The following is a 13,718-nucleotide window of genomic DNA, read 5'->3' as shown; positions in this document are numbered from 1 at the left end:
GTTGGCTTCGTGGTTGGTCGCAATTTGGTGACGGTGTTGGTGCTGCTGCTGCTGAAGGGGGGATATGCCGCTGTGCGTGGTGGTGTTTTGCGGTGCTGGTGCTAATGGAGGAGGTGCGGTGCGTGGTGTTGCCTCGACGATGAAGGTGGGTGCTGCTGCAAGATTTTGTGGTGGTGATGGTGGAGGGAGGTGTTGTGTGCGGTGGTGAGACAAGGATCGTTGTTGGTGGTAGCAGGGAGGCTGGAGGGTGGGAGGGTGGCAAGAAGGTGGCTAGACGGTGGTACAGCCCTAGTGACGGAAATTATAACGGTGTAAGGTATAAGGTAGTTATTTTTAACAAACTCTGTTTATGGTGGTAGTAAAGTAAATTTTTTTTTAAAATTGGTAGTGAATCTGAAGAGAGGCGTTTTTAGTGGTAGCAAATGTCAAAAAATCCTTTACAATAAGCACTCAAAAAAATAAATAAATAAATTTATAATAACGCATTCGAGGGCTTTAATTTTAGGTTCTCTTTTTCGTCAAAACAAAAATAAATTTTAGGTTCTCTTCGTCATAAATAGTCATATTTCTAAATTTAGTGACACCTTTACAAAATTTCTAAAAGTTAACGTATAAGGACACTAATTAGTAATTACTCACATTATGTGGCGTATGATATTACGGATAAGGCCGGATAAGAAGGATAAAATGAGAGAAAAATGATAAAGATAATAGGATAGGGAAAAATAACTATAGGTTATCCCTATGCTTTCAATCTAGAAAAGGATATAATGTTTCATCCTCATCTTTATCCCTAAGGGCTTGTTCTCATTGACTGAACTGAGCTCAATCTATATCTATCTATCTATCTATATATTATACTAAAGTAATCTCAACACCACGTAAAAAAATTTCCGGCCAAAAACATTGTTTTTTTTTCATTAAAAATTTAATAATTTAAGTAAAACAGCAGGTTCTGTCTGCTACTCCCCTTTTTTTTTATACATCAGTTTGACCGACACATTTGCCGAGACGTTACTTTGACCATTAATATCTTTAATTGTGCAAAAGTAAAAATCATAACAAAATTATATTATGAAACTAGACATTATGACAAATCTAATGATATACTATATAATAACATTTATTTATTTTTTAAATGTGAAAAAATTAAGTCAACCATGGTATGTGAATAGTGCAATTGTCAAAGTGATGCATATAAAAAAACGGAGGGAGTACCAGTTATAACAGCACTTTATATGGTTGTAGAACCTGTTGCATTCTGCAATAACAAATAAATGGTTTCTTTTAATCAAATAGGTAAAACAGCAAGAATTAACAGTGTTGTATAACCCTCTAACAGGCCCTTTGCCTGGAAGTTCATACATACATGTGAAACAGCAAGAATTAACAGTGTTGTATAACCCTCTAACAGGCCCTTTGCCCGGAAGTTCATACATACATGTGAAACATTTTGTTTTTCTCTTCTACAAATGTTTTCTTCAGAGCAACATGTTTCTGATGGCCCTGGGATAAAAAGTTCATTGGTTGTTGCCCTTGGTAGTTGGATTTCACAGAGAGAGCCGAACATTGCAGCTAGTGTAAAATGTCACCTCCGAATAGATACAGTACTACGTATAAAGAAATGATGGGATATTTAACAACAATAATACGCAGGGGGGTATATTAAGGCAACAAGGCGCTCAGGCCAGAATTTCAGTACCTCACTATCAAGAGAATAGACAAAGCTTTTAAAAGAGAATACAAGAGGAACATAATCAGGAAGTTATTTGTGAATAATATATATTAATTTTCAACAGCAAGATACCGATACCATGCTTAAAATTTCATGGATGGTACTGTATTTAGTTAGTTACAGACTGACAAAATGGTTGAAATACTTACAAAATTCACATATATTCTAGGTCTCAAGGTAGACGTGAACTAAAACCTTCACTGATTAAGCTTCTCAAGCAAAACTGCCTTCTCCTCCTCCGGTAGAGCATTAAACATGAATACAGACTTATCACCAATGTCATCCTGCAATTTCAGAAAATTGGAATTACAACTTCTATAGTTCAGGTCATATCAATCTAAAATGTAGTCAAATGAAGATTTTTAATGGTGATACATATGACAAAAGAGAAGAAAGATTTCCAAAATGTTACAAAGGCAAGATATGTACCTTTACAGGTTGAGTGAACTTTCTTCCAGCAAACACGATAAAGAGCGCCATCCACACACCCAGGAGACTCAATTTCACTGAATCATCTAATATGCCAGTCTGTTACAAGTCATGTCGATCACATCAAGGCCCAAATCAACAACAGAAGGCAACTATAACATTACGTCTCTGCTGAGAACCACAAATACATCACAATTTATAGCGGGAAAAAAAAATAGTTGTAAATATATTCACGGTATTTTCTTAAACACAAGTTTATTCTATGCAGGTAGTTTTTGCTGCTCAGAATTACAGTGTATGAGTATAAAAATAACAGAGGATTGACATAAATCTCATAATATATCCTCAAACATCACTCAAGAACGGGACAATTCTATTCCACAAGGGTCAAGTGGTCAACTTCACATAGCTTCTAGAATTTGGCAAGTAAATCTTTTATACAAATGTAATCAGAAATTGTTCACAAAAAAAGTTAAAACATGACTTGTAATTTATCTCATTTTGCTATCTGCACAATTTTATTTTCTGTCACTGAAAATTACATGTATAAGAATATATCAGAGAAATGACATAAAATACTGAACATATTCTCAAACATTTCTACAGAGCAGAACGATTCTATTATGCAGTAGTCCCTGTAACAAAACTTCAATAATATGGCAAGTCGATCTTTTATGCAGAATAAAAATAAACTAATGAATATCACCAAGCAGCTGGGAATGACTGGCAAAAAAGTTTAGTCATATATTAGTATATGGCTACTATTATTATTAGGTAAAAGTTTAAGGACCATAATCCACACCAGCAAATACATGTGAAAGCATCATAACATACTTCAGGGGTTCTCCCCCATTTTGCTGAGAAAGATACCAATTAAATGCAAAATGTAAAGTTCACTTGCAAGAGTAGTAGTACCAGGTGTCCAAGAAGACTGATAGGAATTATAAAAGTAAGGACAGCAGCTTCCAACTTCCCATAGCAGAGGCCTATGTGAGAAAACAATAGTTAGTCCCGAAGATTGGCAGCAATAGATGCAGTTGGGCTCATAAAGAGGAAATACCCAATGGCCTAGAAGCCCTAATGGTAGTGATTTTATGGGCACATACCTTCTTTGAAAACCAGTCCCGTGAGAGAAGCAAAAACAGGACCCACAAGCCAGACAGCAGTTGGGTTATCAACAACATATTGCACCAGGCCTTCACCAGCCGGTTGAGCAAGGGCCTTATACGTAATTAATGAACCAACGGTACCTAAGGCCCAAAGTGCTTGCAGGGTGCGCTTGATTTCGGTTACATAGATGTGAATCAAAAATAATGACAAACCCAGTCCAGTGGATCCCAACAGATAGAAGAGATCTAAATTTTGCTTGAGGATGTCGCTTAACAAAGAGTCACCAGGCAAAAAAGCTGTTGAAGAGGCAAGAACAAAGGAGAGAGCTGCCGTCACAAGTCCAGACCTATATAAAATCACCTTTGGAATAACATACTAGAATTAAAAGGGTTGTCATCAAGCTTAAAGCATGATGAAACATCACCAAAATATAAGTAAATCACTCTTAATTAGGATAATGTATTAATAAATAATTAGGACCATCATTTTTCTACTGGTTGACTAGCTAGTGGCTGGCTGTTGATGCAAACTGTTGATGCAAAGAAGCTTCACCAAATGGTAACTCTCACCAATCCCAAGTCCCCAAAAAGCACCACCAATACCATGGGAAACCGAGTATAAGAAAAACAAAAAAACTAGACACATACCAAAAGGCTTTCAACAAAATCAACATGAAGAACTAATCACACACCAAAGCACCCAAATGGAATATAAGAAAACACAAAGGCTTCGTTTATTTTGATGTAAAACATTTTTCAAGAAAATGATGTTCCTTCATTTTTCCAATTTATTTTGATAAAACAATTTTTACATGCGTGGAAAGCTAATTTTTTACAAAAGGAAACCCATTTTCCTTTTGTAAACAAGTTACGCCACATTTTCCTTTTACTCCTAGCTCCTATGTTTTCGCTCCTCTATTATTCCCCTCTCTATTATTTCCAATTTTCTCTTTCGATAAGCTTTCCATTAATCAAACAAACAAAGAAAAACCATTTTCACAATCATATTTTCTATTAAAACAAACGGAACCAAAGTGAATTTATAATTGGGATACCTCGTATGAGGCTACTAATTCTATCAACAACTGTTTATAGTATAATCCTTAATTGAGCTATGTTTGTGTAATCAATATAACACAGATTATAAAGGATATCATAGCAATAATTAAACCAAATTAGAAAATTAATTAGTTTGAATGATAGAAATGGATACTGCAAAAAAAGAGGAGAGAGAAAAAAAAAACCTCACGAACGTCGGACGGGTCAATAGTCCAGGGACCATAAACACCTTGAAAGACGTTTTGGGTTTGATTAATTGCTTTGCATTGAAATTGACGAGAATTTCTAAGTCTTCCAATTTCCCCCAATTTCACTTCACCAAAATTTGCTATTCTGCTGTTGCTGCTTTCTCCAAACTTCAATTTGAGTTGAGAATTTTGCTGACGAAGATGAAGATGAAGATGATGATACTGTTTCTGACAAATGTAATTCTTGTTCCGGATGATTCTCGTCATCTTAAACGGTCGACTCATAGTTGCTGCTGCTGCTCCTACTGCTGTTGTTCCCATACTAACTCCCACTACTGTCGTTTCCATCGCAATTCTTTCTCAACCTTCGACACAATTCTTTGTCTGCTTTTAATTGGAACCACCTCCTCGCTTCTCCCTCTCTCACACCCCCAAATTGTATGGCCTCGCTATTTTTAAGTGTGTAGATTTGACTGTTAGCCTTATAAAGTGTGATTATCAACGTGAGACATTACTTGTGTTGTTTGGGAACTACGGGATAATTAGATTTCGAGGGAGTATAAATTAAAGGTTGTGAGACAAAATAAAATACAGTATCTAGTGCTGTCAAATTTCAAACCGAAACCGTTTAACTGTCCGAAACCGACCGATCTAAATGAGAACCGAACCGATTAAAAACCGAATTTTTTGAAACCGAAAACCGACTCGAACCGTATTTTAGTAAACCCGAAACCGAATCGACCCGAATAATGTTAAACCGTATAAGAACCGAACCCGTTAACAAATCGAAACAAATATAAACCGAACTGAAAGAAAACCGAACCGAAAAAGAACCGAACCGTATCTAACCCGAAACCGTTTAAACTGGCAAAAAAACCGCTTACACCGAACTGTTAGCAAATTGCTACTCGTTTGCACCGAACCATTTAAAAACCGAACTGATTGTAAACCAAACTGGTTATAAACCGAACCGTTTATGAACCAAACCGATCTAAATCGAACCGTTTACAAACTTTTTTATATAATTAAATGGATTTTTTTTTTTGACGGGAATATAATTAAATCGAACCGTTTACAAACTTTTTTTTTTGACGGGAAAATAACTAGTAAGATCAGTATGACTAAACTTGAAACAGAACATAATATGTATTTATAAAATCAATGAGAATTTGTTTATAATATGATGCCTAAATATGAAATGATTCGCGACTTTATATAAAACTTGTGAACGCAAAAGGTTAGCAAGTACTATCAAATTTCAAACCAAAACCATTTAACTGCCCGAATCCAAACAACTCGATAAACAATTTATTTTTTGAAACCGAAAACCGACCCGAACCGTAATTTAGTAAACTTGAAATGGAACCAATATGAATAACGTTAAAGTGGTTAAACCATCGAAGAACTGAACCAGATATAAATTGAACCGAAAAAGAACCGAACCAGTTAAAAGCTGAACCGAAAAAAAAACCGAACCAGTTATAAACTGAACCAAAAAAGAACCGAACTTTTTCTAACCCGAAACCGTTTCCAACCCAAAACTGTTTGAACCGGGATAAAAACCGTTTACACCGCACCGTTAACAAACCGCAACCCGTCTGCACTGAACCGTTTACTACCCAGACTGTTTACAACCCGAACCGAATTAAAACCGTTTAACAATAAACCGAAACCGAATCGAACCGATAACTATTTAAACCGAACCAAAACCGACCCGTGAGACAATTAAACCGATTCCAAACCGACCCGATTAAATACCGAATCGAACTGAAACCGAACTGTCAAACCGTTTTGACAGTGCTAACAGTATCTCATAACATAAAATAAACTAACAAATGTCTTAGGAAGTAGAAAGAGGGAGAAAGGAAGAGAGACTGAAAAAAGGGTACAGGGGGTCCACCTTTTCGTCAGAAATGATTTCACGTGTAAAGAAAGACAAAAAGAATTGGGACTACAACTATTGAGAGCAATTTTTGTACCACTGAGCATTTTTGTAAGTACCACTGAAATTGTATTGTATACCACTGAGAGTGTATTTTGTACCAGTAAATCTCTAATGGTATTATTTAATAGTCTAATGAGACATTTGAACCAATTTTGAAATACCACTAAAATTATGTTTTGTACCATTGAGAGTGTATTTTGTACCACTGAATTTACAAAGTCAAAATTTAAATCCGCATAAAATGACCAACCTGCCCTGCGAGACACTTCTATATATCTCTCAACCCTCCGTTTGGAATGCCTCGTTAGATTTCAATATATGGCAAACGCGAAATGAAATAGGCAGCAGATATAAAAAAGTTGGTAATATAAAATATTGTCAATGCACTAGTTAGACTTTATATATATATATATTATATATATATATATATATATATATATATATATATATATATATATATATATATATATATACACACGGTTATATACTAGTAAAAAAGATGACTTTTGAGTGACTACAATATAATTGGCCATCATATTAGATAAGATCCCAGACATTAATTTATTTTGACTTAATAATATAAATTGTTGATTTAGATAATAAATTATTCAGTTTTGTTTTTTTTTTTTTATCCAAACAAAACACGTTCTTGATTCAGTTTCTCCTTCAATATTTTGATCCATAATCCTCTCTCTTTTGGAATTCTTCTCTATTCATTTAGATTTTAAAGGATTATTATAACAAATTAAAATACAATGGAAATAATTGTTGATCCAAATTTTTCAAAAAAAAATAAATAAAAAATCATAAGAACATGAATATGTCATTGAAGATCTGATCGAATTAACTGTTTTCATGGTCGTGCATATTTTACTTTAAGCTTTTCCCCAACAAATGAATTGAGGAGGTCAGGAGGGGAAGGATCTATGGAACATTCAATAGATAAGAAACTTGGACATTGATATGAGAAACAATTGGAGATTAAATATAAACATGTTTCATGTTTGATTACAGAATAGAAGCAAAACAAAGTATTGAAGGAGAAACTGACATAACTTTATTTTTTTTTGTTTTTTTAGTTAAATTTAATTCCCAATCAACGGTTTGTATTAGTTAAAGTAGATCAAGGGTTAAGATTTAATCTAATATAATGGCCACAATTTTATTATACCCATTTGAAAACTGTCCTAATAAAAATTATTCAAAATTTGATATTATAAAGCTTTATATTGATACATTTTTAGCAATATATTAAGTTAATGGTCAAAGTTATATAAATAGTGCAAAAGAGTCAAACATATGGAAAGTTGAGGAAGTATTATTTACGTGAATTTTTATAATGCACATCACCTTTGTAACATTTACTAAATTGTTCAAAATGGTATGAGTTGAAAATTACATAAAAGAATATGCATTTTAACTAAATTACGATTAATAATAGGAAATTTTGTGATAAATAATCTTTTATGTGGCTCGTTATGAGAAATGACCTTTAATTTTATGTAAAGGGTACTATACTATATGTACGTAACAGGGCATTTTGGATTGTGAGTTGAAACCTAGCCATTTTCCAAGAGTGACCCGTTGGACTCCGGTGTTGACCTGCACATGATGGTCACGTGAATCTTAAAGAGCAGGTAATTTTGTCAAATTCAGTCATGTTCTATCTAATTATAACGACCATATATATATATGGAAACATATTACGTACGACTAAAATTGTAAAAGATGAGAGTTTAAAATTTAACGAAATAGTGCAAGATAAATTTGGGAAAGAGTTAGCTTAATTAGGCATGCATATTAGTTTGGAGCTAGCATTGCATGTAGATGATCAGATCAGTTGTTTGGATTGAAGTAAAAAAAAAAAAAAATGGTGGCACAATATATATAATCCAGAAAAAAATAACAAAAACAAATATTAGGGCAACTCTCGATCATATATCGGGACCAGGCCTCTTATTATAATTAGAGGAGCTACTACAATATTGAGAGGAGCTATTGCTGCTGCTGCTGGTAGTAGAAAAACTCTCGAAATCCCACTCTTCATACCGAGGTGGTGGCACGGCCTGATTCACTGCTGAAGTCATGGTAGAAGATTGAGACGCCGATGTAGAATAATAATAGTTATTGTTGCTACTAGTTGTATTAGTATTGGCACTAGTCTGTGGATAGAGGTGTGTCATGAGATAAGGGAAGTTTACGTCGTTACTAGAAAGAAGTTGTGCGTATTGCACAAGATGTGGATATATATTGGTATTACTGGTAGTATCTTGATTATGCTGATGTGACAAAATCGAAGATGACATTATTCCACTAGGAGCTTGACCATGTGTAGAAGTTGTAGTAGCAGCAGCAGTAGCAGTAGTAGTAGTCGACGATGTATGATACTGGTTATTAGCCATGTAGTAGTGAGGATGACCATAGATAACTCTTTCAGGGAAGTTGAGCTTGGCTTTGGTGCCTTTGAACTTCAAGGCTGCTTCGTCGTATGCGATGGCAGCTGCCTCAGCAGTCTCGAATGTTCCTAGCCAAACTCTTGCTGCTTTCTTTGGGTCTCTAATCTCTGCTGCCCATTTTCCCCACGGCCTTTGTCTCACTCCTCTGTAATGTCTTTTTTTACCACTTCCCTCACCTACTTTAAAAGTAGGTATGATCATTAGTTATTTTCTTATAGTTACGTTACATATAACTATACAAGTCTTATTTACTGATAGATGACAAGATAATGCATTTAAATAACCACGTAAAAAAACAAATGAGACAAACAAAGAGGTTCATAAGAGAGTGCATATACTATACCAATTGTAGGATATTATTATAATTTGAGATGATCCAAAATAAATCAAATCATATGACATGAAAATGGAATCGACAAAAAAAAGTACAAAGACCTATTTAAGGAGGTAGGTGCGTGGAAAATGCCCTTTTATGGTTAGGCCAAGGAATAGGTGGGGATGACAGCTGACAACTATGAATATACATATTGATCGGAGTGAATTTAGGTTTAGATGCATGCATGTATTTGTAACATGCAGGGAAAATGTTAAATACTATAAGCAACATATATATGATCAAATTTAAGAATTTTAAGTTCGGAATTTTATATTTTGACGATAACTGTTATTACAATACACCCTAGTGCATAACTTTTTAATTGCATAAGTTTTACTACTTTAGGCAAATGAACCAACAAAAGTTAATATTTTAGTGTGCAAGTGATTGAATACTAACTAGCTTTGACATGCACTTACACAGTATACTTTTCACTCATATTTCACTTATCTTATTTAAGTATTCTCAAACTTATATATTTTAATAGAGTCTATTGGAACCTGTTCTAATTGACTGAACTGAGCTGAACTTATTGAAGCTAAACTAAACTGAACTGAACTTATGAGAGCTGAACTAAATATTTTATGAGAGAAGAAAATTATAATAAGAACTGAACTGAACTTATTGGAGTTGAAATGAACTGAATATTTTATGAGAGAAGAAAATTAAGATAAGAAGTGAACTGATCGAACTGAACTTATTGGAGCTAAATTGAAAAAAGCTTAAGAGAACAGGCCCTTAGTTCTTGTATTATCTTATCTAAACTTATACAAAGTCTTGGTTTATCTTATTCAAACTTTTTAAATGTGAAATAAGTGAAAGTAAAATGAGAAATTTTGAGCCTAAAAGCCAGAGACTTTTAAAAAAAAATTTACTATAAAATAATGAGTATATAATCCTTAAGAACAATAGGTCTGGGATTTGTCATCAATTGGTCAATCAAAACATCAGCACAGATTGCGAAGGTCTCAATTTGGAAAAATGCAAAGACATCGAAAATCATTGCTCGCGTCAAGCTTGAAGCGGTGGAGTATCCTATGCCAAATATGCAAATTAGTTATGATTTTGATTGTAAAAGTTTTAATATTTTCTCTAAATCTGTGGTTTACCGATCTTTATTATTATAGGTGACGTACGACTATTATTTAATGATATCATTTCTTTCCGTTCGAAAATAAAAAAAAAAAAAAAAAAAAAAAAAAAAAAAAAAAAAAAAATCAATGGAAGCACATACTATTTTCAAAGCATCTACTAAACATCTGGTTGATCAAACTTGTACCTAACTTTTTGAAGTAGAGCTTTCTTGAGCCAAACAAATTAGTAAAAAAAAAAAAAAAAAAAAATTAAAGTTTCCAAATTGATACACGTGGATTTCTAGATATTTCAAACACGAAAGTGATTTTGATATTGTATATGGTCCAATATAGTGACGAAAACAACGATTAAAATTAGAAGAATGTGGTGATATTTGATGTAGACTTGTTCAAACAAGTAAAGCAAAGTATGTAATTATAATAAGTAATCATGTCGTCTTACTTAAATTTGTCAGTTAGGCAGACTAACAACAAAATCATATTCTTAACATATATTCATAAATATATTAACGTCAGTAATTTAATTATGTATTTTTTAGAAAATATTTAAGGAAAAACAAAAAAGGGAAAAGCTAAGAAAGAGAATCCCTTACGCATGTACTACTTACAAGGCAGGGAAACTCCAAAGAAATATCATTCACGGCTTCACGCCAAACCAGCCAAGTGTGAACTTAAATAGTTCTTTCACCTTTTTTATTTTATTTTATTTTATTTTATTTGTACTTATTATTTTCTTATCAATTTTTATCATTTCATCTTAATAGCATATTAACCTTATCTTTTTCTTACTTCCTCTATTTTTTCTACTTCACTCTTGTAACCTTATTTTTACACACATAGTCACGTACTAATCCAATAAGCTAAGGCAAATGATGGGAACATATGTAACGAGTTAGAATAGAGCAATTGGTGTGCAAAGTTGGGAAAAAAAAGGGCTGCGAGTGCGGTTTTGTGTGCTTAAGGTAAAGGGCAAAACGAGGAAAAAGTTTTCCTCAAAAGAAAAAGGTATAAGTTGAAAGAACAATAAAGATCATCTTTCGTAAAAGGAAAAGATAAAGGAACTTAAAAGGACGAATAGAATAATAATTTGAGTGTTGGATACAGTAATTGTTTGAATCTTAACTTTATGGTATCCATATTCTCTAAGCTGATTAGGGACAATAAATTGAGATCTCAACCACACATTCTAATTATATATTAGATAGCTAGAATCTAATTCTATAAGAAGAGCAATTATATTAGTTAAGCTAGTGCACAAATCTAATTACAACTAAGTAAACTTAATTGTTAGTGATAAAAAAAAAAAAAAAAAAAAAAAAAAAAAAAAAAAAAAACCAAAAACAGTTGGGATCTAGTAGCAAATATAGTAGATGATGCTAGTACAAGCATGAAGAAAGAGTAATAAATACACGTACCAGCTGTACTTGGTTGATCTTGTGAGGGCTGATGTTGTGAAGCATCATGAGCTGGTACGCCGGACGATAACAGATGATCGGAATCGGAGGCGGAGGCCATGACTTGAGCAAGGGCTGAAACCATAAGCTTCATGTCTTTCTGATCTCTCCAATCCATTACATGAGATGCTTCTGCAAGAGGAGGCGGATAGTATGATGAGTAGCTATGTTGTTGTTGTTCATCAGAGGATGTTGATGGCCTCTTTCCAGAAGCTTCATAATCTTCATCTTGATGATGTTGTTTCTCTTCTTGAGATGTTTGTTGGGGAAGCGGCCTTTTCCCATTATGCCCGCTTTCTGGATCCACTGTAACTCTATAGGTCTGTACTATCGTCGTAGTACCTCTAGCTAAGCTTGATCTAGTGGTAAATAACGATCTCTTAGTTTGATCTTAAAGCTTACAAAGGATCTATGAAATATGATATGAGGTAATTAAGTACGATCCAAGGTCAAGTAGGAGATGCAACTTGACATAAACACATGCAAGTTGCAACTTGAGTGTGGGGCTTCTATCTTCTAAACAAGCTAAGGTAGCTAGCTGCGTGCTACTAGTGGTCCAGTTGCGGCTTCTATCTCTATGCTATGCTCAACAGTTGATCAACTTCTTAATTAGATATCCAATATGAGAAACCAAAAGAAAAATAAAAAATAGGGTTTACTCTTTCACCACCTTTTTTTTGCCTCTTATAGTGTTATGCGACTATTCAAGGGTTTTCTTCTTTTTCTATAATAATCTAACTCAACTGTGAGCCGCTTCTTCAACATCACCTTTTTGGTCTTTCTAATTTTCTTAATAAGCATGCTACTATATATATTTAGTCAAAGTTTAGGATATATTTTATCATTTACTTTGTATTATACTCGATTTCATGATAATAGCATTATTCAGAGTGAGGGATAGTTAAAGTGGTTAGAGAACCCCTTTCAATATAATTTTAGGAGATCTTGGGATCGATTCTCATCACCCGCTCTTGTATATATAGCATTAACCCCTTCTCGCAAATTTCTCTCTTTTACTAACAATTAAATATATCTTTAGAAATTCTAATGTTTCAAAGTTCTTTTACCTTAATATATATATATACATTCAAGAATTCGTTTACAAGGGCCCATTCACAATTAATTATCTCATATTTCCCCAATTTTTTCAATTTTAATCCCAATGATTTTATATTTAATTTGAAGAACAATGTTTATGTAATTAACCTCATTCTTCAAAGCTAGTGTACAAATTTAGGGTTTACTTATGCCAAAGAGTACCCAAATGTACTCAACCCTCTCTTTTTAATTTGTTCATGTATATTGTCAATGTTAATTACAATAAAATTAGTTGTTTAAGTGTAATGAGTAGCCATGTACGTGATGGGATTAGTTATATACAAAGTATGATTGAGCTACTAGGGTTTAGTTCAAAATTGTTTCTTTAATTTGATAAAATTTTATGCAAGATCGACAAAGATGCATGTCGATTTATCAGTTACAATATGGGAAATTATAAGAAAAACCTCACATTTGCTACAACTTGATAGACCTCTTTTTATTTAAAAGTTGTAATACACAAAAAGCATGTAAAATTGAAAATGAAGGCACAAAAAATGTTCAATATGCAACGATCATACATAGATTTACTGAAATGAAGTTTTATTTGATTCAACCTGCTTCTATGCATTTGTTAGATTTAATATAAATATACTATGTATATGTTGTATATATAACTTTTTATCAATGAATTAATAATTAACTTTACTATAAAAAAATAAAAAAAATAAAAAAATAAAAAAACACCTTTAAATGCATATTCTTTCATCTAGAGAACGTTTTAGATAAAATGTCTAGCCCATTAGTTTATCAAAGGGCATAATTCTAAAAGAAA

The 13,718-nt window shown here is 33.2% G+C and overlaps 2 protein-coding genes across 3 annotated transcripts; both read right to left on the bottom strand.

Annotated features, from left to right (window-relative positions):
• Nucleotides 1–1,765: 1,765 nt before the first annotated feature.
• LOC145601638 (uncharacterized) lies at nt 1,766–5,031 on the bottom strand. Its single transcript, XM_081657689.1, has 5 exons — nt 4,518–5,031; nt 3,271–3,634; nt 3,080–3,150; nt 2,165–2,263; nt 1,766–2,019 (listed from the first exon to the last, which is right to left on the bottom strand). Exons 1-5 carry the CDS (start codon nt 4,866–4,868, stop codon nt 1,933–1,935), a joined length of 972 nt encoding a protein of 323 aa, XP_081513815.1. The 5' UTR covers nt 4,869–5,031; the 3' UTR covers nt 1,766–1,932.
• Nucleotides 5,032–8,092: 3,061 nt separating this feature from the next.
• On the bottom strand, nt 8,093–12,489 carry LOC145602093 (uncharacterized). 2 transcript variants are annotated; one of them, XM_081658239.1, is made up of 2 exons: nt 11,807–12,489; nt 8,093–9,100 (listed from the first exon to the last, which is right to left on the bottom strand). In XM_081658239.1, the coding sequence occupies exons 1-2, from the start codon at nt 11,961–11,963 to the stop codon at nt 8,400–8,402; spliced, it is 858 nt and encodes a 285-aa protein (XP_081514365.1). In that variant the 5' UTR covers nt 11,964–12,489; the 3' UTR covers nt 8,093–8,399. The 2 variants fall into 2 exon arrangements, with proteins under 2 accessions (XP_081514365.1, XP_081514366.1); XM_081658240.1 differs by having other exon boundaries at nt 8,096–9,097; nt 11,807–12,485.
• Nucleotides 12,490–13,718: the final 1,229 nt, after the last annotated feature.

This window comes from Chenopodium album, chromosome 21 (genome assembly GCF_948465745.1).
Source record: "Chenopodium album chromosome 21, dcCheAlbu1.1, whole genome shotgun sequence".
NCBI classification, from domain to species: Eukaryota; Viridiplantae; Streptophyta; class Magnoliopsida; order Caryophyllales; family Amaranthaceae; genus Chenopodium; species Chenopodium album.
Note: the sequence above shows the minus strand (reverse complement) of the source record. Positions and strands in the feature narration are given on the sequence as shown.